Source organism: Sminthopsis crassicaudata, chromosome 4 (genome assembly GCF_048593235.1).
Source record: "Sminthopsis crassicaudata isolate SCR6 chromosome 4, ASM4859323v1, whole genome shotgun sequence".
Lineage (NCBI taxonomy): Eukaryota > Metazoa > Chordata > Mammalia > Dasyuromorphia > Dasyuridae > Sminthopsis > Sminthopsis crassicaudata.
In genome coordinates this window covers 377,806,736-377,832,020 of record NC_133620.1, presented here as the reverse complement: position 1 = coordinate 377,832,020, position 25,285 = coordinate 377,806,736, and the positions used below count along the sequence as shown (strand labels likewise).

At 38.1% G+C, this 25,285-nt stretch overlaps 1 protein-coding gene and 1 long non-coding RNA gene across 2 annotated transcripts in view; one reads left to right on the top strand and one right to left on the bottom strand.

Moving 5' to 3' along the window:
- The window catches only part of LOC141539474 (uncharacterized), a 53,802-nt gene that overhangs the window by 18,508 nt on the left and 10,009 nt on the right, over window positions 1-25,285 (top strand). The gene's annotated exons all lie outside the window — the stretch shown is intronic.
- Window positions 4,038-25,285, bottom strand: part of LOC141539466 (sodium/potassium-transporting ATPase subunit alpha-2-like) — a 68,342-nt gene continuing 47,094 nt past the window's right edge. The window contains 10 exon segments of the mRNA XM_074262300.1: window positions 4,038-4,395; window positions 4,776-4,867; window positions 15,863-15,964; window positions 16,145-16,275; window positions 17,451-17,596; window positions 18,961-19,084; window positions 19,168-19,322; window positions 19,839-20,007; window positions 20,547-20,697; window positions 21,207-21,343. Coding sequence (XP_074118401.1) covers window positions 4,367-4,395; window positions 4,776-4,867; window positions 15,863-15,964; window positions 16,145-16,275; window positions 17,451-17,596; window positions 18,961-19,084; window positions 19,168-19,322; window positions 19,839-20,007; window positions 20,547-20,697; window positions 21,207-21,343 — 1,236 coding nt within the window. The 3' untranslated portion in view covers window positions 4,038-4,366.

The window sequence follows — 25,285 nt, the reverse complement described above, 5'->3', positions numbered from 1 at the left end:
TCCATTTGATTGCAACTTCTTTGTCTTCTGGCTTCATTTATAGTGAGAATGATGGATATGATTCAACTTTGAGATTAGTTCTGGGGCAGATCTGCCTGGTTTGGAGAGAAAGTAACTCCTCACCTGAGCCCTTTGTAGCTAACCAGGCCCCCAGGAATTTGTCTTATCCAGTCATCCACAAATACTCTAGGGCCTAGCCAAGAACAGCATCTTTCCATCTACCCAGAATATACATCACTCCTCCCTCCCACTGAGGGAATAATAATTAGCCCAACTTTACAACTGCTGTGGAGTGTGTGACTGCCTACTGTCCTATGGATCCATTCTTAATCTCTGAGAATGCTTGGAGCTTTTTAACCTGGGGACAGCAAACAAATGTGTTTCTTTTGTGCTCTTCTGTATTTTATGCATTTAAAAACATTATTCTGAGAAGAGGTTCATAGGCTTCCTCAGACTGCCAAAGGAATTCATTAAAGGTGGTTAAGGGTTGTTGGTCTAGATCAAAACTCTTTTTTTCCTGGCCCACTCCAATATGTGTTTTATCTTCCAGTAGAATGTAAATTGACTTGGGGAGTGACTCTCCTTTTGTGTTGCGTATCCACAGTTTTTGACATAGTAGGCACTCAATATATTATTGTGGGAGGTTAAGACTCTTGATCAACTGAGTGTCCCTAGCTGACATGATGAAATTATAGAAATGGGACACGTAAGACAGATGAAGTATTAAGGTTTTACCTCTTTCAAACTTGTAGTTGCATTTTCACTTAGTAAAGGTATGAGAACTCAAAGGGACTGTGACCTATTCAGAAGGGTGGGCAGCAACAAAACTGTCGAGTAAAACAGCCCATTCGAAGCTTCTAAAGGAATTGTAAAGTAGTATTCTTTTGTTGCTCCTTTAGGATATAAGAAATTTTTCCATTACCCTTAAGGGATTATAACTAGCCAATGATTAGCAGAGGAATCTGCCATCAGGATTGGGGGGAACCCCTTATAAGTTATCTGCTTCCACATACTTTCATCCAGGGCCATTTCCAATCCTCTTGATCTATATCTGGCCACTGTCCCCAGATGGCTCTGGAGGGGAAAGTGAGGCAGGTGACTTTGCATAGCCCTCTCTCATTTAAATCAAATTCACTTGCATCACCTCTCTGATGTTGTGGTCCTCTCCAAGAACAAAGGACAACAACTTCTACTTATTTTAAGGGGTCAGATCTGATAGTTGAGGAAGAACCATCTTAGCAATTGAATAGAATCTGCTCTGGAGGAATGTGATGTGTAAAAAGTTCAATAATTTCTGAATGATCATTTTTATTAATCATATGAGTATGTAATAAAGGTCAGTTACACTCTCCAATGTCAAATACTCCTCATGGAACCTACTTTACACTTATATGCTCTTGGAAGAATGAGTGTTCCTGAGGGTGACAATCGACTCTGATTGGTTAATAATATGATGAATTTATTCTAATGAGGATCTGGGGGAATGTGACTATGCCATTTGCTTCCAAATCACTCCCAGCCTCCAGTAATCTAGACAAAGGATCCCCTTTACTTCAAATTCTTTGTAAAGTTTTCTAGTTGGGTGAGGCGACAACTCCATCCAGATAAATAAAATAGTGTGGGGAAAGGTCAAGGATCTCTCCAATAATAATTTGTTATTTAATCTTTTCTCTTAGAAAGTACCCAGTTCTTGGGAGACCATGTCTCTTTAGCTTTACCTGTGTTTTCTCCGATTATGCAGAGAAGGGGGAAAGGATTGTACTGTAGCAATCTGATTAGTAGGATAGGCTCCTCCCAGAACAGGATCTAGCTTTGGAATTAAATTGCATTGTGGAGAGCAGGCCCAGGGACTCTGTGGAACTACTTGTCCAATTGAGATATTCTGCCCAGATTAAGCAGGATACGACGAGAGAGACAGTGCTAGGTTTTATGTTTTATCTGTGTCTCTCTAGTAATACCTTTCATTGTATGTCTGTCCATTCTTCCCATGAAACTGTATTTTGTAGGAGAAGGGTACCTAAGATGTATGGGGAAATGTTTTTTTTTTTTTTTTCTTACTATTTCAGTAAACACGATTGCTTAGAGTTGTGTCCTTTGGCTGATTAATGGTGGTAAAAAGATCAGTGGGAGCTTATGGGCTATGGAGTGTGGCCCTAGAGAGTATCTTGAATCTGGGGTGGTAGTCCCCTGGAGAACCCAATCTCTTAAATTGTAAGTTGGGTAGTGTAGCAGGAAAGGTACTACAAAATTATATGTGATTACCTGTCAGATAGACTAAGATGACAGGAAAAGGTAATGACGAATGTTGGAGAGGATGTGGGAAAATTGGGACATTGATGCATTGTTGGTGGAGTTGTGAACAGATCCAACCATTCTGGAGAGAAATTTGGAACTATGCTCAAAAAGTCATCAAACTGTGCAATACCCTTTGATCCAGCAATGTTATTACTGGGCTTGTATCCCAAAGAAATATTACAGAGGGGAAAGGGACCTGTATGTGCCAGAATGTTTGTGGTAGCCCTCTTTGTAGTAGCCAGAAACTGGGAACTGAGGGGATGCCCATCAACTGGACAAGGGCTGAATACATTATGGTTACAGAACATGATTGTTGTGTAGGAAACGACCAGCAGGATGATTCCAGAGAGGCCTGGAGAGCCTGACAAGAACTGATGCTGAGTGAAATGAGCAGCACCGGGAGATCATTATATACTTCAACAACAATACTACATGATCAATTCTGATGGAAGTGGCCATCTTCAACAATGAGAGGATCCAAATCAGTTACAATAGAGCAGTAATGAATAGAGCCAGCTAACACTGGGAAATGAGTATGGACCACAGCACATTTTCACTTTTTCTGTTAGTGTTTGTTGTCATTTTTGTTTTTCCTTCTCAGGTTATTTTTATCTTCTTTCTAAATCTGCTCTTTCTTGTGCAACAAGATAACTATAAATATGTATACATATTTAACATATACTTTAACATATTTAACATGTATGGGACTACCTGCCATCTAAGGGAGGGAATGGAGGAGGGAAGGAGGTGAAAAGGTGAAATAGAAGTTTTTGCAAAGGTCAATGTTGAAAAATTACCCATGCATATGTTTTGTATATAAAAAGCCATAAAAAAAAAGATATATGTGATTAAACTCTTGAAGCTTACTCGTCACTGGAAAAAAAAACTGAGCTGTAGAGGACCATATAACATTTTTAAAAAATGATTTTAAAATGGTGATTATCATTTTGTCTACCTCTTTTTGTTTTATCACTTTGCCAAAGATACTACATAAATAGAAGGGAGCAATAAAGAACTGAGTATTTTGTATTTTGATCTGTCTCATGGGTTGCTCTGATTAAAAAAATTAACCTCCTACTCTTTTAACATTTTTGGTGTTGAGCTAAGCATAGTGAGTCCCGGGAAGCCTCCATACTTAGGTAGGCTTCTTTTGGACAGCTGATAAGTGTCTTTACTGAGACCATACTTGGTCCTGATGACTTGGTGGCACCAGCAAGTAGTAGTAGTCTTCTGGTTAAGCCTTTGACAATTCTTGCCACCTTCATGCCAAAGTAAGCATTTAGAGAAAGACTTTTGAGCATAGTAGCTTCAATTTTCATGGTTCTTTAGTGCTTGCAAGGCAATTTTATATCCTCACAATAATCCTATGAGATAGAAGGTAGAAATAGCATTATTTCCATTTATAGATGAAGAAACTGAAACTGAGAGGTCAATTACTTATCCATAGTCACACACAGGACTAGGACTAGACCCAGGTATCCTGACTTCTAAATATAGTATTCTTTTCATAAAGCAACAAGATGCTTTTCTGTGACTTCTCTATTCATATAGTTCTTTGCTATGCTCTTTTCAGAATTCACATCAAATCCTAGCTGCCTGACCTTTGACATGACTGGATTAGACCACACCTTCTATTTGTGAGCTTTCTTTTTGGTCCCTGAAAGGTTCTCCTGGATTTAGGCACTAGACCTCTCATAAAAGGCAATCCCCAGTTACTTCTCAAACAGAAGACTCAGATCTGGTATGGTTACCATATATTAAAACTTTTATTACCTAGAATGGCAATTTACAGTTATGTATCAAGGGTAACATTTTCCTATAATTTCCATCAGCCAAAACGTGGTCCATTTTACCCCCTTTCATCCTGCCTAAATTTTAATTTTAATCCCCTTTTCTTCTTACCCCTCCCCATTCAGGGATATCCTATATTCCATCCCTAATCCTAATTATTCCTTAATTTTAACCAGATACCAGCCTCTGCCTACACAATACTCATGAGCCAGCAACCACCACCCAACCCCTCCACTTTCAGGATGCTCTTTCCGTCCAGTACATGTCTCCTCTGCTGAGTTCAGTAGTATGTTTCCATCTCCACCCAGCCTATTAAAGAGAGAAAGCCGGGATTAACTAGGTTAGCAGTACCCCCCAAAAATGAGTAAGAAGTGCCTGACAAAGGAGGGATGGGAGAGCAAGATGGAGGCAAGGAATAGGGTTGTGTAGACCTAAGGGACTGGGGCCTCAGGCCACTGAATTGTGTGTGTGTGTGTGTGTGTGTGTGTGTGTGTGTGTGTGTGTGTGTGTATATATATATATATATATATGTATATATATATATATATATATATTTGAGTTCTTATATTATGGGATAGTATACTGACATATGGCAAGAACAATGGTTAGTTGAGGGACCTGAGGGGACAAGATATATAATGAAGGGGCTGCAAAATAGTGGAATAAGGTTGGGTCTTGGGAAGACTTACCACCAGGATTGTGCCTCAGTATATATTTTCGGCACTCATCATAAACAAAGATAAGGAAAGTGTAGGGGAGGGCACAGAGCCACCAAATTAATCTATGGGAAAAAAAGAGGGTAATTAAGAAGGTGGGACACGATATGTGGACACTTATGCATCCTAGTTATAATCAGAGTGAAGAAAGCACAAGGATGCCAGAAGCCTTTATGGGGCATGGGGCAAGAGAAAAATTGAGAATCTCTTCATCTCCCAGTACAGTAGCTCAGATCTAAAAAGTATACACAGACAACTTTTCCACATCTTGAGCCCTAAGTGTCTTCTTGAGCTGGAACATCCATGTAAAATGTTTTGGCTCTCCCTTCATAACAGAAAAGCAGCCTGAATTATTATAGTATTAAATGATAAAATATATAGATATCATGCAGTGCTATGCATATATTTTATTCATTTTTTTCTGAGTTTCTCAACCTTTTCTGTTTTTTATGGCTTCTACAAAACTCCTAAAAAATTTTCATTTAATTCCTTTGCCAATCCTCGATATGTTGAAACATGATGGGGAAAGTTGTGAAGTAGAAGGGATAACTGTGTGTAGGTGTGTGTATGCTTGTATACATGTGGGCACAGAAGGAGTCCAAGCAGAATTAGTCTGGCTGTTAGATTTACATTTGTAACTTGTGGAAACCAAAGTCAAGTTAGTCACACCATGCATATATAATATACAGAAAAAGCCACAAATATTCCCAGAAGTTTTCAGACATGGGTATGTATGTATTGATCTACTAGTACAAGACAAAGGCAAAAGGGAGTCATAGACTCTATGTAGGTCTTTACATAGACCTGTAAAGATGCCTGAAGTTAGGCCACAGAGGGAGAAGTTATCAAAAAGAAATAATTTGCTTTGACTTACAACCATTACTCAATTCTTGATAAGATTTGGAATTATATTAAATATAATTTATAATACATTATATAATTTTATGATATGATATGCAATATATTACAATTATAAAAATAGTGCCAGTGACAAAGTAATAATCTATATGTGTAATTTCCCTAGTCATGTTTGCAATTTCTGTGACTTTTTTGTTTATTTCTAAACAACTTCTGTCTAAAAGTTGGTTGATAACGGGCCTAAAAGTACTGAAATGTCACACTCCAAATTTTCTAAAACTGTGGGTTGCATAACTGAAAATGGGGATCACAAAATTATGATTATCAGTAAATATTGGTGTACCTATTTTATATACTTATAAGTAGGAGTATACAAAGTATATCCAGGATCCCATAAAAATTTGGGGGGCAAAAAAGTCCATGAGTAGAGAAAGTTAAAGAAGCTCTGCACTAGGCTCTCACTCTTATTCACCCCACATATGCACCTCTCTAACATCTGCAACATCTGTCTCCTCCTCCCTATTCACAAAGCTACTATCTTAGTTCAGGTTTCTATCTATCATGGATTATGGCAAAAACCTACTAACTGGGTTCCTTGCCTCAAGTCTCTCTTCTTTCCAATTCACTTTCCTTACAGCTGCCAAAGTGATTTTTGCCAAAGTAACCAACCATGTCACTAAACTAATAAACTCTAAAGGCTCCTTATTGCCCCCAAAATCAAATTTGGTTGCTCCCTTTAGCCTTTAAAGCCATCCTCAACCTGCCTTTCTAACTTAATTATATATTAGTTTCCTTCCCACTTTTTCAGAGTCTAGTCAAACTGTCCTCCTTAATTTTCTTTATACATGACACTGTCTCCCTTTGCCCTGGATGTTGCCTATGCCTGTAATGTCACCATACCTCCTCTTCTTCAAATGCCTTGTTTCCCTCAAAACTTTTCTCAGGTTTCGCCTTTTGCAGGAAGCTTTATATGATCTATCTTACATACTACTGCACCCCCTTTCTCCTTTCACATTACTTTTATTTTCTATTTATTTTCTTTATGCTTATTTTCTTTCCCCATAGAATGTAAGCTGCTTGAAGGGATTTAAAAAAAAAAAAACTTTGTCTTTGCAGGCCCAGCCTTATTACGGTATCTAACTCATAGTAGGTACTTCAATATATTCTTATTGATAAGTGGGCAACCATTCTTTACTGGAAGATAGATTTCCAGTGAGGGAAAATCAGTAACTTCTCCTGTTAATCCATTCTTTCAACTTTTGACCAGCTCTTGTTAGGAAATTTTTCCTGATGTTGAAGCTAAACTTTCCTTCTTGCAACTTTCACGCTTTGCTCCTGCTTCACATCAAATCTTTCTTTCCCATAACAGCTCTTCAAATACTTGATTAAGGATATCTTGTTCCTCTTATGTATTTTCTTTCTCAGATTAACTCTCCTTGGTTCCTTCAATTGATCTGCATATAAGATGGACTCAAAACCCATCACCCATTCCAATTGCCCTGATGAAGGTATTCTCACATTAGTCTTTTTTTTTTTTTTTTACTTTGTTGATCACAGAGTGGCAGAAATAATAGAGTAATTGACACTGAAAAATGAGGAATTGGTAAAAAAAAAAAAAACTATTACTGTTCTTTAAGTAAGTTGAACTTGACTAAGTATTGGTTTAAAACAAAAAAGTTTTCAAAATAAGGCTATACTATACAGAACTGAACATAATATTCTAATTTCTGGAATTGAATGTAACCCAAGATTACATTAATTCTTTAGATGCCACATTTCTGACAACCATTGAGTTTGAAGTCCATGAAAATATTCAGATTTCTTTTCAGACAAATTGCTATCTAAACATTTCCCCACCCCATTCCTATCAATTCTGTACTTCTGAAGCTAGTATTAAAAAAAAAGAAATGCAAGACTGCTTTTATCACTATTGAATTTTGTTCTACTAAATTCAAGATCTTTTTGGATCCTGACATTTATCCAAGAGGTAAGTTATCTCTTTTAGTTTTGTATCATCATCAAATTTGATGAGTATGTACGGTTATTTGTATCTTTATTCAAGTCATTAATAAAACATGTTAACCAGTGTAGAGTCACTTCCCCAACCAAGATGTTGTCAAGTATTTAATGATTATTCTGAGTTCAGCAATTCAATCAATTCCAAACCTATCTAAGTGTATAATTGTACATTACACATCTCTCCATTTTCTCTTCAAGATAGCATGACACACTTTGTCAAAAACTTTGCTAAAATCTAGGTAAATCACATCTATAGTATTTCCCTTAGCTACTAGTTTAGTATCCAGGTCAAAAAAAGAAATAAGGTTAGTCTGGCATGACCTATTTTTTCTGAAGCCATGCTGGCTTTTTGTAATATTTCCCTACTTAGATTTCAACAACTGGCTCTTTAATGATCTATTCTATAACTTTTCTAGGAATAGAAAGAAGTCAGCTCTCCACCCTATAGTTTGAAGGCTCTAGTCTCTTCTTCTTCTTTTTTTAAATTAAGACATTTGTCCTTCAATAATCTTATGGTAACTCTCCTATTTTCCACAATCTTTCAAATGTTACTGACAGTAGCTTAGCAATCACATCTGCCAGTTCATTCAATAGCTAGATCAGATAGTTGTTCTATATGAGGTAAGTTGAATTCATCAAGGGCAACCAAGTGTTGTCCTATTAATATATGGGATAATTAACTCCTAGTTATTTTGATTTTGTTGTTTCTAGAGTAAAGGTCATTCTAGAGCAAATAGAAAAATTAGAAAAGGGCAGCACTTTCATCCCATCAACCCCAAGCAACAGTCCTATTCCTTTTCTGCTTTATTTTTTTTCCTCCTAATAAAGCTAAAAAAAATCCAATTCCTGTTGTTTTTAGCCTCCACCACCAACCTCTCAGTTCAGCAGCACCTTGTATACTCCTAATACTATTTTTACAGAGCTTTGCCATTCCCATATTCATCCTATCTGTTGTCCTTGCTTCCATATTTTGAAAAATTCTTTTTTAAAAACTTAAGTTGGTTGGTAAGTTTCTTCAGACAGCTGCTTTCATCCAGCAGACTTTCAGTCTGTGGGATTCTTCATACCTTTTATCTAGATCTTTGAAATCTGCTTTCCTCAAACCTAGGGGACATGGTAGACTAAGGCCAGATGTTCTCTCAAACTCTAAGAGTAGTCACTTCCCCCAGTGTTCTTTTCTCTCTAGAAATCAGTCCTTCCCTTCTCCCAGTAGGGGAGAAGTACCAAAATAAAATTTCCCTTTGTTGATTTCTCTACTTTTTTGAGGGATGAAATTATCATTAAGGCAAGTTGAGAAGTTGTTAGCTGTTCTGTTAGAGGGAGTTCCAGCAGATGTCTGGTTAATTTGAAGTCTACCATCAATATTATATAATGCCTCTGTGCTAGTCTTGTGATGTTTCCAAAACTGCTCCTTTTTGAGGTATATGGCAATGACAAAATCACTTCTATTTATTCCTCCACTGATCTTTATTCAAATGCTCTGCATTATGCTTTTTCTTTCTGGTTGCTGGATTTTTCACATGAGTACAAGTTTTGAATATGTCCTATATTTTAAAAAACTATTCTGTTTCTTTAGAATAAGATATATTCATCCAGAGACATATTCTGGCTATGACGTTTCATCCCATCTAAACCAGTTAAGTCATCTGTAAGATCAAAGATAACAAAATCCATGGTGTATTAAAATCATGGCCTCATACATCCGAAGCAAAAGGAACTAATAGGAGGAATTATATTAGTTAAGTTTTTTGTTAGGCATTTTCCATTCTCCCCAGGAATCTGTTATCTCTAAATTTTAAGTAATGCACCATAATCCAAATTCTATTCTCAGACTATATTCTTAATAAACAATTGTAATGGGGGGCAGCTAGGTGGCACAGTGGATAGAGCACCAGGCTTGAATTCAGGAGGACCAGAGTTCAAATATAGTCTCAGACACTTAACACTTCCTAGCTGTGTGACCTTGGGAAAGTCACTTAACCCCAGCCTCAGGGAAAAAAAAATAAAAAAAATGACCATTGTAACATTCTTCTCTAAGATATAATATTCTCTGGGAGCAGGTTTCTTGGGGGGCTTCTGGGAGTAGCCTTCCTTTCAGTTCAGTTCAATAATCACCTCAAATGCAGCCATGAGTTAAAGTCCAAATCCTTTATTGCTTCCGTCAAAATCTCCTTCACTTGGGGCTCAGCTAATTTTCTGGAGGCCTTCCGGATCTTGTCTCTAATCCTTTGTCTCTGTCAGCTTCTGTCTCTAGCTTGTCTCTGAATCCAAAGGTTTGTACTTCAGCCTCCAGCCAGCACAAAGGTGGAAAATGGAATGAATCTGTCTCCGCCTCCAAGAGTGGGCTTGTGGGTCTGGCCCTGAGAGCTTCTTGCTTATATGCTGTACACTGAGTATACATCAATCATTAAATCACTAGGAAACCATTATTTGTTGTAGGATTAAATCAATGCGAACCTAGATTTAACTATTGTCTCTTCAATTCCACTCAGTACCTTGTTTCAAGTTCTGCCACATAATATCTCCTTGTAGGATCAGATCAATCATACTGAACCATGCTAAATTAGATAATTATTGTCTCTTATCAATTCCACTGTCTTAGTACCTTGTAAGAATCCTAACAAACAACTATTTGCATTCCAAATACATTTTCTCTTCTTTACCCTTTACCCGGCACCTTCCCACAGTCTAGCGAAATATGGAGAACCTTATAATTGGTAGTTAGTACATGATGAATTCATTGGGCAAAGAAATCCATGAAGCAAAGAAAAATACAAAATGGCCCTTAGTTTTCTTTTCTTTTTTTTTTTACTTGTTGATGATAGGGTGGAAGAAATAATAGAGTAATTGATACTGAAAAATGGAAAATTGGTAAAAAAAAAAACTATTATTGTTCATTAAGTAAGTTGAATTCAAATATATCTATTGCCACAATGAGATGAGAAGATATTAGAAACCATTTTAATCAGTAAACATTTCTCTCTCTCTTTGCCAAGAAAAGAAATGTTTCAGAATGCAAACTTACTTGTGAAACTTATGGAGAAGACTATATATATGTATATATTCATTAAATATTGAGGAGGATTAGAAGGAAATACAGATTTAAAGAAAACTTGGAAGGGATCCAAATAAACCTTATCTTCTGAGAGCATTTAAGGATCAAACTCAAATAAAGATAACAAACATGAAAAAACAGAAAAGATCTGTCAAAAAAATTTTTTTTTAATTCATTGATTATAAAGAAGTCCCCACATTTGGAGTCTGATCATAGTTTCCAATATGCAGCATTAAAAAAATCAAAGTTGTTTACCAAACACTTATCAGTGAAATTTGAACATCTGTTATAGATTACACAGAGGAGACCCTTGCAGGAGGTGACAAGTTTTGAGGGATTGGAGTTTCAATTCTTTTTGGGGGGGTAGAGGGGAAGAAGAGGGAAGCAATCAGAGTTAAGTGATTTATCTCCTAGTGAGTGTCTGAAGCTGGATTTGAACTTGGGTCCTCCTGATTCCAGGTAGTGCTTTATCATTTTACTACCTATTTGCCCTGTGGTCTAAATTCTTAAGCTATCAGGGAAGGAAAGATTCCAAATGTCTGGAAAAAACTCACAAATGTTATTACTACTGAAAAAAAGCAGTTGACAAAATGTCAGTAATCACAGCCTTACATGCTTAATTTCTGATTTTTACATATTGAGGGCATCCTTGGTGAAGGTATGATAAACTACAGGAAAGCTTGTACAAATGATATTCTAGTAGTAGGGAGAGGGGAGGAGTCCAGATGGCATAATAGCAGGAAGTAGAGCAGTGAGTTCCCTCCCCAAACTCCTCCAAATAGATCCAGAAAATGTACTAGACCAAATCCTGATGGAGAAATCAAAGGAAAAAAAAAAGCCACAGTGAGTCACTTTTCCAGCCTGACTGCCATAAGGAAATAGAGAAGTCTGTTAACTCTGGGGAAATGTCTCTCTAGGAGTGGCTATATGGAGCCTTCCACAATAGGGAGAGGCTATATGCAAGGACAAAAAGAAGTCCCACCCCATACCAGGGCATAGTAAGGTATGGGAACAGGTGCCAACTGGTAGCTTTGTTGCTCACTATCTAGTTTTGGGTCATCAATCCAGGACTGACTGTAGAAGGATCCCACATGCAGGGATGACATTCTGGGCTCAGAGGAATATATTCAAAAGCAAATAGCAACAGCGTGACTCTGATCCCCCTAGGAGCAGAGTCAGGTTTTCAGTTCCAACTTCTAGCCCGGGGTCAACAAATCATTCTTATCTTCTGAGCTGTACAAAAACATGCAGGATTTATTCTCGATTTGGTTCTTGGGCTTGTTGCATCCTTTCTTATTTAGTATGATGCCTGCAGGAATAAGCAGGACAGAAATCCCATATTAAAGGCAAGTCTTTAGTTCTGTGCCCACAGAACTAGTAGAGCTTCCTAACTGGCTCATAGGGCTGAGCTCAGGTCCAAACTTGAAGTAAGGCCTTGTAGAACTCAGACAAGGAAAGCAACAATCAGACTTTGTCTTGGATTAGACCACTTTAGAAGCTTACAAGTCTCTAGCTTTAGTTGATCCTGGATTAATACAAATTCAGATGCACAAGAAAGCAAAGATAGGGCTGGTCCAGACCTTTTCTCCAGAAGTGTGAGGGGCCAGATCCTAATATCAAGTCCAAAGTAAGGAAGCAGGCTGAAAAGAGGAATAAAAAAAGAAGGAATTTTGCCATAAAATGCTATTATGGTGACAGGGATGATTAAGAGATAATAAACCCAGAGGAAGAAAATGATTCCAAAACATCTACGAGCAAATCCTCAAGAAAAACAAAGCTTGGGCACAAATTCAATTAGGATTCCTGGAAGAAATAAAGCAATTTTTTTTAAGAATTAAAGTTATTTTGATTAATGAAATGAAAGTTCTAGAAGAAAAAAAGTTGATAAAGAAATGAGAGCTGTGGAAGAAAGAATTGGAAAGGGAATTAACAGCTTTGTATGAGAGGTACAAACCTTGACCAAGTAAGATTCCATGAAAATTAGAATAGAACAAGAAGAAGCCAACAACTTTATGAAATAACAAGAAATATTAAAACAAAAGTCAAGAGACTTAAGAAAAAAGAAAAGAAAATCTAAGGTACCTCTTAGCAAAAATTGAGAAATAGATCAAGGAGATAAAAAATTAAGAATAAAATATTAAGCTATCTGAGTATCATGACCAAAACAAGAGCTAAGACTTTATATTTAAAGAAATACTAAAAGAAAATCACCCATATCTCTTAGAATCAGAAGACAAAATGGAGATATAAAGGATCTACTAGTCATCTTCAGAAAAGAAACCTCAAAATGAAAGGCACATGATAGTCAAAATCCAGAGCTTCCAGGTCAAAGAAAAAATACTATAAGCAGTTAGAAGAAAGAATTCAAGTGTTGAGGAATCACAATCAAAATCACAGATTTAGTGGCTATCATTCTCAAAAAGTGAAGAGCTTGAAATGCTATTATTCTGGAAGGCAAAATACAGATGGCAAAATACAGATACAGACTTATAGACAAGAATAACTTGCCCAGAAAAACACACAATAGTTCTATGGGGAGGCAATTGATGAAAAGACTAGTGCTATGAAAAAATTTCAAAGTACAAGCACAGGAATTAAAACATAAAAAGGTAATTAGAAATGATGATAAAGGATTTAAAAAGGGTAAATTGTTTTCATTTTAATAGGGGAGATAAGATGTCCCCTTTGAACCCTATCACCATTAAGACTCATAGAAATCTAATTATACAAGGTCAGGCAGTGATTCTATTATATTTTGATGATATTAAGGGAAGCATGGAGAAAGAGATGGGCTTCATTGGAGGTGGGGAAAAGGGAAAGGAAGACTAGGAGAAATTTTCTCACAAATTAGGCTTTTATAAGTAAACAGCTATACAAAAAAGGAGGTAAGGAGTAGAGAAATAGATTGGCAGATGAAAACCATTCTCATCTGAACAAGTATGAAATTACACACACACACACACACACACACACACACACACACACACACACACACACGAGTTGGGTGCAGAGATACATTTCCCTCACCAGGGAAATAGGAGGGAAAGGGAGAAGGGGGAATTAAGGGAAGTATAGATTAAAGGAGGGATTAGTCCTAAGCAAAACAAATGTAATATATATGTTACTGTATATTATATATCATTGTATGATATACTATGTAGCATATATTATTGTATAATATACAATATAAATAATAATATGAAATATAGAAATACTGATAATTCTTTCGGAGGTAGCAAAGAATGGGAATCTGAAGGGGGGGGTGTCCATAAATCAGAGAATAGTCAAACAAATTATGGTATATAAATATAATGGAATACTATTGTGGTATGAAAAATGACAGAAATAGTTTCAGAGAAACTTGGGAAGATTTCAATGAGTTGATGCAGAGTGAAGTACACAAAACCAGGAGAACAATTTATATAATGAGAATATGGCAAAGATGAACAAGTTTGAAAGAATAAGAAACTCTGATCTTTGTAATGATTAACCAAGATTCCAGAGTCTAATGATGAAACATGCTATTTACCTCGTGAAAGAGGTGAAGGACTCATAATATACAATGAAACACATATGTTTTTTGGACACGGCTAATGCAGAAATTCATTTTGCTTGACTATGTGTGTGACAGGGACTTTTATTTTTCTTTCATTCTCGGAGGTGTGTTGGCTTAGGAAAAGAAAAGATGATTTTTGTTGATTGAAAAAAGTTGTAACAATTAAAAAAAAATGTATCCTACTGCAAACCATATCTTTGTAGTCACAAATTAACAGAGAGCAGAGTGCATACTTGTAATCTCTGTCATCAGGAAAACTGAGGCTGGTGGAATACTTGAATTTGAGGTCTCTCTGTTGCAGTATGCTAAGCCAGAATCACAAAGAGGGCAGATAGATAGATGGAGTAATGGATAAAGTGCCAGGCCTGGAAGTCAGGAAGTCTCATCTCTTAACTTCAAATCTGGCCTCTGACACTCACAAGCTACATGAGTGTGGGCAGTTACTTAAACCTGTTTGCCTCACTTCCACTTTGCCAAGAAACTCAAATAGGATCATGAAGAATCAGACACAACTGAATAGCCATATGTGCTCGGCACTGCTGAGGGTTAGGGATTAAAAAAAAAAAAAAAGCTAAAGATAGTCCTCCTGTCCTCAAGGAGCTTACAATCTAATGGGGAAGAGAATGTGCAAATAAATATATACCAAGCAAGCTATCTATATGATAAATAGGAAATAATTCAAAAAGGCAAAGCACTTGTATTAAGAGGGATTAGGAAAAGTTTCTAGAGAAGGTGAGATTCCTTCCTTCTTTGTTTCTGTGTTTACCAAGCTAAATTTACTCTGCAAGAAGCAACATAAAATAGTGAAAAAGAGATACACTTGGGGAGACTAAGGTTCAAATCCTACTTTTGACACTAGCTATGTGATCATGGGCCAGTCACCTAAAATTTCTAAATTGCATCCTTTGTAAAATAGCAACAATAATATCTGTAGTATCTATCTTATGGGACCTGTTTTGAGGATCAAATGAGATAGATAATCCATGTAATGTACTTTGCAAATATTAGGGCTCTCTATAGCACTGAGCAGAACTTGCATGTGAACCTAGATTCTCTGACTCCAAATCCAGCATTCTTGCCAAGTAGATCTATGCCCTCAAGGTCCCTGGTACCTGATCACCTTCCTAGCTAGTCTCTGTGCTCTGTATAAAACCTTACTTAGCTTTATACCCAGCTAAGTAAGGTACAATATCAGTACATACTGATATATGTACATGCTGTTTCCCAGATAGAATCTGATGTCCTACTTGAAAGTAAAAATTATTTTATGGTTATGTTTTTGATATCCATTACTTAGAATAGTTCCTGACATTTAGATAGAAATGAGGACAGATTCGGTGATTTCACTGGTCTAGGGAATTCCCAGGGAAGGAATATCTTTCTAGTAATGTAGGTTGGTACTTCCTCTGAAACCTTAAGAGTCCTAGAGAGTTGCCTAGAGTCCTGAGAGCTTAAATGGTTTGCTCGAAATCACACAGCAAGATGTGTCAGATGTGAACTTGTCTTTCTGGCCTAGAATAAGGTCCATAGATGGCCCCAAAGTTTCCCTTCCATCCTGCCCTCAATACTTACTTGAGTGGGTACATGCGAAGGGCAACATCCATGCCTGGGCAGTAGGATAGAAAAGCTGCCAGAACTGTCTCTTCTATTAACCCAAAGATCAAGATCTTGTTCCTAGGAAGAAAAGGTACATGTGTTTGATAGAGGAATGGAGAGGAGAAGTGAGCAAGGATTAAAACTCTCAGGAGTTAGGATGTCCAGGTGGGATAAGTCAAGGACATCCTGAGAGTGGTCCAGCAGCCAGCCCTCAGGGCTACAGAGGCTTGGGATACTTGTGTAGTGGGGAATGCTCACTTCATGCCCTGCTGGAAAAGGGAGTTTCGACGGGTCTTGCAGATGATGAGATCAGTCCATTGCACTTCTACAATGCTGATGAAGAAGGCTGTTTGACATGTGTACTCTACCACCTTCCGCTGCTCATAGGTCTGGGAAAAAGAGTACAGTGAAGGTCAAGAGCAGGAGGGACAATGAAGTCCAAGTCCATAGAGAGGAGAAGATAATGTCTGAAAAGAGGGTGGGATAAGAGCAGAAGGTTAGGTTAAAGAGGAGACAGGAAGGAAGAAACAAATCCTCCAAAGGTAAATGGCTTTATACCCAGCTAAGTAAGATACAAACATGAGCTTGGTCCTGAGGGCCAGTTTCAGGACTCTACAGGGAATCTGAAGATGGGTTTACTAAAAAATTCCTTAAACAAAATTCACTACTCCCCTTTAGAAAATAAACATGTGGGGGCAGCCAGGTGGTGCAGTGGTTAAAGCACCAGCCCTGAAGTCAGGAGGACCTGAGTTCAAATTTGACTTAATACTTAATACTTCCTAGCTGTGTGACCCTGGGCAAGTCACTGAACCCTAATTGCCTCAGGAATAAACAAACACACAAATAAATAAATGTTTTATAGCTCTTTGGGAAGGAAGATGAGGATGTTTAAATTAATTAATTAAATTAAATTAAAATATCACTGGCATAGAGAGTCAAGACCAGTACCAGACACTAACTATACACACATATTAAAATATGTATGGGTACGTGTGTGTGTGTGTGTGTGTATTCCATACATAAAGAATAGGGTAGGGCACTGCTCTAACTCAATTAATTGAGTTTCTGTTGATGGGTGGCCCTTATGGAGAGGCATCATTCCGAGAAATTCAGGATTCGGGGTGTGAAGGTTGGTATCCTAAGAGGCTAGACATATTGCTGTGAAATGTTTATTTTTTGGTAACTGATGCCAGGAGAATAAGCAGATGGATTTCGAAGGAAGGAAGCACAAGGAGGTAAGGGAATCTTGGTGTTACAGGTCTTTGGATTCTTAGCTGGAAGCTAACGGGGGAAAAGCCAGCAGAGAAAACCTCCAAGGACAAAGGGGAGAGAGATTAGACAGAACAGAGACCCCCAACAGAGCAGAGAACAAACAATGAATAAAGAGCTCATTGGAAACAGAAGATTATTATAGAAATGTACTTAGAAATGTACTTGGGTCATTTGGATGGGAGGCAGCGGAAGAAAGTTGTTTCTTCCAGTCTCAATGCCCTTGTTCTCTCACTCCTTCCCATCATTTGGATTTTCCTCACTTCTCTCCATCATTTTTTCCCAGTTTACTTACCCACTGCTGTCCATAATGATCTTCCAGATCATTCAAATGAAAATCATCCCAATAAATTCTGATGCCCAGCAAATGTGATGGAAGGAAACCATTCTCTGCCAGGATCACAAAGTAAGTGAAGAAGCCAGCCAAAGCCTGGATCATCCCTGTGAGAAATTAGAAGGAAATTAGAAGGAAAAGGAGGAGGAGTTTGGTTTGAGAAAGATGGAAGAATGGAATCTAAATAGAGGTCATAGAAAAAAGGCATAGAGATTGGGGACCCTGGTGCCATTTACTTTGATGTGTACTCCAGGGAATGTAGATGATTTCAGAAGCTTCTTCAATTCTTGCAGGAGCCACTATTCTCTCAATTTGAATGACATTTCAATCTATATTTCATCCCTAATTTCTACCTAGATTTTAGCCTCAATTTATCCCTATCTTCCCACATTTAGTCAGTCAGTCATCAAGTCCCATTGGAACTTTCTGCCCAATGTCTCCCCTTTCCATTTTCAGTGCCTTCACCTCATTACTCCAAACCTGAACTATTAAGGTTGCTTCCTATAGTTATTCCTCTCTCTAGTCTATCTACCCCTCCTACAATCTGTCATGCAACATTAACCCCAGACTATTCTTCCTAAAATGCTATTACTGGTCAATTATAAAACAGATTTGCTTTCCATTTCCTGTTGGATGAGGTTGAAACTCCTTCGCTGGGCATTAAAAGCTTCCATCATCTGGCTCTCAGCTTGGTCCAACCTTCTTTCCTAATGGTTTCCCTCTTCACAAACCCTTGTGTTCCTCCAAGAACTATTTGTGCTTTGTTGCCTCAGTTGCTTCTGCAGGTGGCACGTGGTAAGTGCTTAATAAATGCTTGCTGACTGAATCCAGCCCCACTCTCTGGATCAGTTCTTTCCTCTGGGCCCGATCCTCCCTTCTTCCTCTTCACCACCAATGTCCTGGGTGGTGGCTCTCTTCTTTCTTGTACTTTCAAGACATTTATTCTTTGTAGCCCTCATGGAGCCTTTACCACATATTGACTTATACTATTATTTACCTTATTAGTGTATACAACCAGATTATAAATCTTTCATGAGCAGGGATCCTGGCTTAGACTTCCCTCTATCCCCAGTGCTTGGTGCCATTTAATATATATTTTATAGATATAATATATGTGTATATTATATCTATATACAAGGAAAATGACCTCTCCCTACCCCAGATAAACTTCGGGTAGGGTGCTGGGCTTGGAGTCAGGAAGATCTGAATTCAAATCCAGTTTCAGACACTTAACTGACTGTATGATATTGGGCAAGTCACTTAGCTTTTATTTGTCTAAATTTCCTCATCTATAAAGTGAAGATGGTAATGGCCCTTATTTCACAGGGTTGCTGTGAGGATCACGTGAGAGGTTTATAAGTAGTGTTTAGCACTACTTATTGCCTGGCACATAGTAGGCCTTTCCTTCTCCTTTTTCCTTTGGCTCTTCCCCATTTACCACCTGTCCCCATTTTGTCTCCTAGAGCCACACCTATTTGTCCATATGCCATGCTGATGAGCCGTCGATTCACCAGCTTGTCTCTCTTGGGGTCCCGAGGCATTCGCTTCATGATGTCACTCTCTGCTGTCTCGTAAGCTAAGGAGATTGCAGGGACCTAGGGGAAGAGGTGACATGAGACTCAGAAAGAAACTCAAATTAACTTCCCTAAATCCCATCCCTTCCCAGCTGGATCCTCACCATGTCAGTACCCAGATCAATGCAGAGAATGGTGATAGTGCCCAGAGGCAGGGGAATATTGATGATGATGAAGAGCAAGAAAGGGCTTATCTCAGGAATATTGCTGGTCAGGGTGTAGGCGATGGATTTCTTCAGATTGTCAAAGATGAGTCGGCCTGTGGGGATATATCTGGGTTATCAGAAAGATTATAGGGGAGGCAGTTAGGCAGGAGAAAAGGAGGTTTGGGGGAATAGTCAGGGAAACTAGAAGGTGGAATTCTTTGAGTTCTCACCCAATGCCCACCAAGGCTTTCCAGGATATGGAAGTGTTAGGATCCTTAGGTCTTGATATGTTTCTTCAGGAATCCATATACTGATTTTAGGGTTTTCTGGTATCTTGTGGAATGCCATTATTCTGTGGATGAGCTTTACACTAATTTTAATTCAGCCATGAAAGAGCCATAAAATTAGCTCCAGACCACTCTGACTCGTGCTATTGGAAGGAGAATCTCAGAGGAATACTGGATGCTATATTAGCCTTACTATAAACCAGACTTGGGGCAGAGGTTGACTGGGGAGACTGCTGGAAGGGAATGAAGAAGTGGGGTGGCAGAAATAACCTTGGGCAGCTCAGCCATAATAACATAAAAAAGTTAAGTCACAAGTCCAATGACTTCTCTTGTACCCCTCACCTTCTTCCACACCAGTGACAATGGAGGCAAAATTGTCATCCAGGAGGATCATGTCAGCTGCTTGCTTGGAAACATCAGAGCCAGCGATTCCCATAGCAATGCCAATGTCAGCTTTTTTCAGAGCAGGAGAGTCATTTACTCCATCCCCAGTCACTGCCACAATGGCGCCCTAAGTGGGAGAAAGATATAAATGACGGCTGTGAGCTAATGCAGTGCTCAAGACCTCGACTGTCCCACAGAAATCATCATGACTACAGGGATCTCTTCACTCTGTTGTAGGATAGGGTTTGACTCTTGATGGATTGGAGTCTCTTACAGCGCAGCCCTTTCTCTGGTTCTCTGGGATAGTCCACTAGTATTCTTGGCCTTGAACTTAGTTGGAACCATATTAGCTTTAGTGAGTGTGAGGGAGCTAGGTTCAAAGTTTCTGCATCAACTTCTTTGTCTATGTATTACAAATCTACAATAACGGGAGATTAGGACTGGAATAAACCTGAGAAATTATCCTATACTGCCCCCCTCATTTTATAGGTAAGACCCAGAGAGATATAATATTTTACTCACGGTCACCCAGCTAGTTAACAGCAAAACTAGTACCAGAACCCAGGTGCTTAATATCCCAGGACAGTGACTCCATGACTTTACAAATGACCAGAGATCATGTATCCCACCTGTCTCTGAAAGGCCCCCTTGCTTTTCTCCCTGCACCTGTCTCTGACATCCTTCCACAATGATGAGCTTTTGTTGAGGCGAAGTTCGGGCAAAGACAATCTCAGAGTGTTCTTGGAGTATAGCGTCAAGCTGATCCTGTGACATGTCCTTTAGCTGGGAGCCATGTACCACACAGGCTATCGCATCCCTAGGGGGGAAAGGATTCTCTAAGGCGAGTTCTCAGGGTGGGAGGTCCTGCAGTTCCCCAGCAGGATTTTCTGGGGAGACTCTTAGTTCTTTGCTTTTGTCCAACCAATCTCTTGAATGTCCCTAACCAAACTATCCCTATGTATCATCATGGGATTGTAGGACTGAGTATTAGTAGAGACTTTTTGAAGTCATTACCCTTATTTTATAGTCTATAAGTCTTCACAAATGGTTTTATAGTCCTTAGGTCTTCATATTCTGTTTCCTCACTTTCCCCCATTCAGAAATCTGATAGTTTCCCAACACACTAATGACCTTTCCTAATCCAGTTTAAATTAAATTAAATTAAATTCTTAAATTCTTCCTGTTTCCCTTTCATTATTGCCTAATAGAGAGACATTTCTCTATTGCATGATGTTTCTGAACATGTATAAAAGTGGCAAATCATAGCCAGGAGACTGGGATGGAGTAAAGGGTGAAGGACATGAACTAGAAATCTGAGGGCCTCACCTGGGCTCCACCTGGCTGACAGAGATGTGTAGCCGGGCAGCAATATCCTCCACGGTCTCACTGTTTTCAGAGATTATTCCAACACCTTTGGCGATGGCCTTGGCAGTGATAGGGTGATCCCCAGTTACCATGATCACCTGGGAGGTTAAAGAACCATTGTCAGAGCTGCCCCAACCCTATCCCTTTTCATACAGGGATATGTAGTTCTTTCTTTCTTTCTTTCTTTCTTTCTTTCTTTCTTTTTTTTTTTTTTTTTTTGGTTTGCTGATTTTTCTTTTCTTTTCTTTTTAATTAATTTTTATAATTATTACATTTTCTTTGACAGTACATATGCATAGGTATTTTTTTTTTTTTTACAACATTATCCCTTGTACTCCCTTCTGTTCCGAATTTTTCCCCTCCTTCCCTCCACCCCCTCCCCTAGATGGCAGGCATTCCCATACATATTAAATATCTTATAGTAGGGATATGTAGTTCTGTAGACATACACAACTTTGTCTTTTCTGAACAGGAATTAAGAGAGCACACCTCTAGTGAAGGTATAAAATAATGGAGTTGGATGAGATGACCTCTATCTTAGCTACCACTTATGGGAATGGGCAGTGTTATAAAGAGACAAGAATCAGGCTAGTCTGGGGGTGTAATTTTTCCAGGACATGAACACACGAATACAATTAGAATAAAATTCATACTGATGAGACTTGTGTCACCTAATGGACAATTCCCATTGGGTTTACTACATGGTTAAATCTGTTCAGGTCATGAGTCCAGGCTAATGCTGGGACCCGACTATTTCCACTGCCAAGGCTGCTGAGCTTGTCAGGTTAGTTTCAGGGCTTGGGAAACCCTCCAATGGACTCACGCCTCAGCTTCTGGCCCTGGCTGCCTGGCCGTAACCTAGAATGACTCAACTTATTTTCTAAAGTCCTGTGAAAATGGTGTCAGAAGGTTAAAACTCAGTAATAACTAAGAATGATTCATTTTATACTTGATGACAAAGTTTACAAAGTACTTTTTTCATAACAACCTATTTTCTCCATTTTACAGATAAAACTGAGGTTTAAAAGAGGTTATATGCTTTGTTTATTGTCACAAAACTATTAAGTCTTGGAGAGGGAATTCAGGTTCGTTGTGCTCATTCAACTCTACTACCTTCTTTACTTTGATAATTCAGTGTAACCAGGATCTCATAACTCTTGAGTGTAGATTGCAAGCTACATGTCTTCTCATCCTATGAAATTCTAGTCCATATTCTTCCATAAATTCTACATGCAGGATTTACTAAATGTTGATGATAAGAAACACCAAATGCAAAAAAAAAGAGGAGTTTTTAAAAAGTGGACTGGCAAATAAAATATATAATATCCAGAGCCATTCTCCTGTAGAAAAATAGCCAAAGGGTATGAATAAATTTTTCTTCTCAAAAGAACTCCAAATCTTTAAAAACCATATAAAGGATTGCTCCCACCCATTAAATATTAAGAGGAATGCAAATCAAAACAACTCTTGAGGTTTTACTTTGCAAACTGGCAAAGATGACAAAAGATAGGAATAATGTTGGAGAGGGAGCAGAAAGACCAACTCACTAAGACACTTGGTCAAGCTAGGAATGGATTGGACCATTTCAGAAAGCAATTTAGAATTATGCTCCAAAAGTGATTTAAATCTCTATGCCATTTGATTCAAATATCCCATTGCCAAACATATAGGTCAGGGAGAATAAAGATAAAGTTAGAGATACTTTCTGTGGTAGCAAAGAATAGAAACCAAATAGATTAGATCATTGAACAATCTATGTTTTACAAAGGTAATGAAATAGAAATTCACTTTAAGAAATTATTAATACAAATAATGAAACAGAGAAACTTGGAAGACTCATATGAACTTATGCAATATAAAGAAAACAGCATTCATAAAGACTACAATAATATAAATAGAATGACAACAACAAAACCCTAAATGCGCTGTAATTATAATGAGCAAGGTTGTCCTGTGAGAAGAGATGTGAAAATGCATTTGTGTGAGCCTGAACAAGCCACTTAGTCCTGTGTGCCTCAGTTTCCTCTTCTGTAAAATGACTTAGAGAAGGAAATGGCAAACCACTCCAGTATCTTTGCCAAGAAAATTATAAATGGAATCACAAAGTCAGACATGATTGAAATAATTAACAATAATTATAGAAAAACCATGTTAGGATTGTGTTTCATGTGGTTAAATTGTTGTAAAAGATAGAGAGCTGGCTTCCAAACAAAGATAATGTGTCTGATAGCTGCAGTAGTTGGATCCAGGGAAGAGACACATCTGAGGAAATACTTGACCCAGCTCAGCATGAATTGATCTGGCAGCTGTGTCACTACTTTCCTGCCTTTTAGGTTGTAGAATCTTCAAGGGAGAGAGGTAGCAGCTCAGTTTTGGGAATTTCTTCTCAAGATAATGTGCAATGGAAGGAACTGGGGAAATTTAGATTAGAGGAAACTTAAGACAGGGAAGTATAGCTGTCTTTAAATAATTGAAGGTTATCATATTTGTGTAAGCATATAGGTCTCATTTCTACTAAGTTTCAGAGATACTAAGAAACCATAATTTTTTTGGTTTAAATTCCTTGCTTGAAATTGAATAAAACAATTAATCAATATCCTCAGGAATAAAAGAAAATGGAGTATCCATTTTCAGAAATTGTCAAAAGATGATCAGATTTTCTAACCTTAGAGATTAGGATTGCTGTCAATCAAGATAGAAAAAAAAAAGGCGAAGTGGAAGATTCTTTTGAAGAACTGTTAAATTTACTTGTTGAGTTTGAAGAGTTGAGAGAACATACAACTATGCCCAACTGTCAGTTCAAAACACGGAAGTAAAGCTCAGTCATAGAGAGCTCACTGTTGGAAATAGTAATTGGGAATTTTGCTGATTTCATGGAGGTAAGGACTGAAAACATGGGAGGGACTGCTATGCCTATGGAAGAGAATTTTAAGAGAGCAGAGAAAAAGGATTTGGGGAATGCCCATTTAAGGGATACAAAGAGAAATGAGGAGAGACAATGGATACATGGAAACAAGGGACAGAGAATCAGGAAGAGAATTATTAACACAGTATCATTTAAGTTTAATAAAGCTGGAGGAAGTCACTCAAGTTGAGCTGGCTAAGGGCACTTTAAACCTTGACTGAATACTCATGGCAGCAATGTATCAGACTTCTTTCAGAGATAGTTCCAAAACTTTTTCTTTTATCCTTTAGTTGTCTCCCCATCTCCCCACTTTATGCATAGCTCTGGGCCTTACTCATTAATGAGAAGATGGAGGCAATTTGTCACATACTATTATCTTTCCCCCTTTTCTTTACCTCAAAACCTTTTGACATTTCCCACACCTCATTTCTTCCGTTTTCCAATAATCAAGTGCTCCTTTCCATTCCAAGGCTAACCCTGACTCTCTATATATGCCTTTAATCCTCCCACATTTCCTCCAGCAGACTGACCACTCAACTACCCTCCCCACTCAAACTTCAATTTCTTTTTCTATTGGTTCCTTCTCTACTGCCTTCAAACATGGGCTTTCCTATCTTAGCAGAAAAACTTTTTTTTTTAGATCCTACTGCCCCCACAAACTATTGTTCCATGTTTCTTTTTCCTTTCTGGGTTAAAGTCCTAGAAAAAGCTGTCCACACTCATTGCCTTTCTCCTCTCATTTGCTTTGACTTCTGATGTCATCACTCACTGTTCTCTTAATTTTTAAATTGCCAAATGTAAAGGTTTTTTCCTTAATCTTTATCCTTCTTGGCTTTTCTACAATATTGGATATTGTTAATCACCTTCTCCTGGTTTGTTTTTTTTTTTACCAGGTTTTCATGTCATTTCTCTCCATTCTCCCACTTCTGATCTTCTGTTTTCTTTATTGGTTCATGATTCATATCACTTTTTCTACCTGTGGATAATCTTTAAAACTATATCCTTGCCTTCTTTTCCTCTTACCTCTCTTTATTCTCTCCTTTGGTGACTCAGCTCTCATGAATTTAATTATCATCTATAGACAGAAAATTTAGAGAGCCACATATCTGGCCCCAACAGTGTCTCTCGTGAGCTT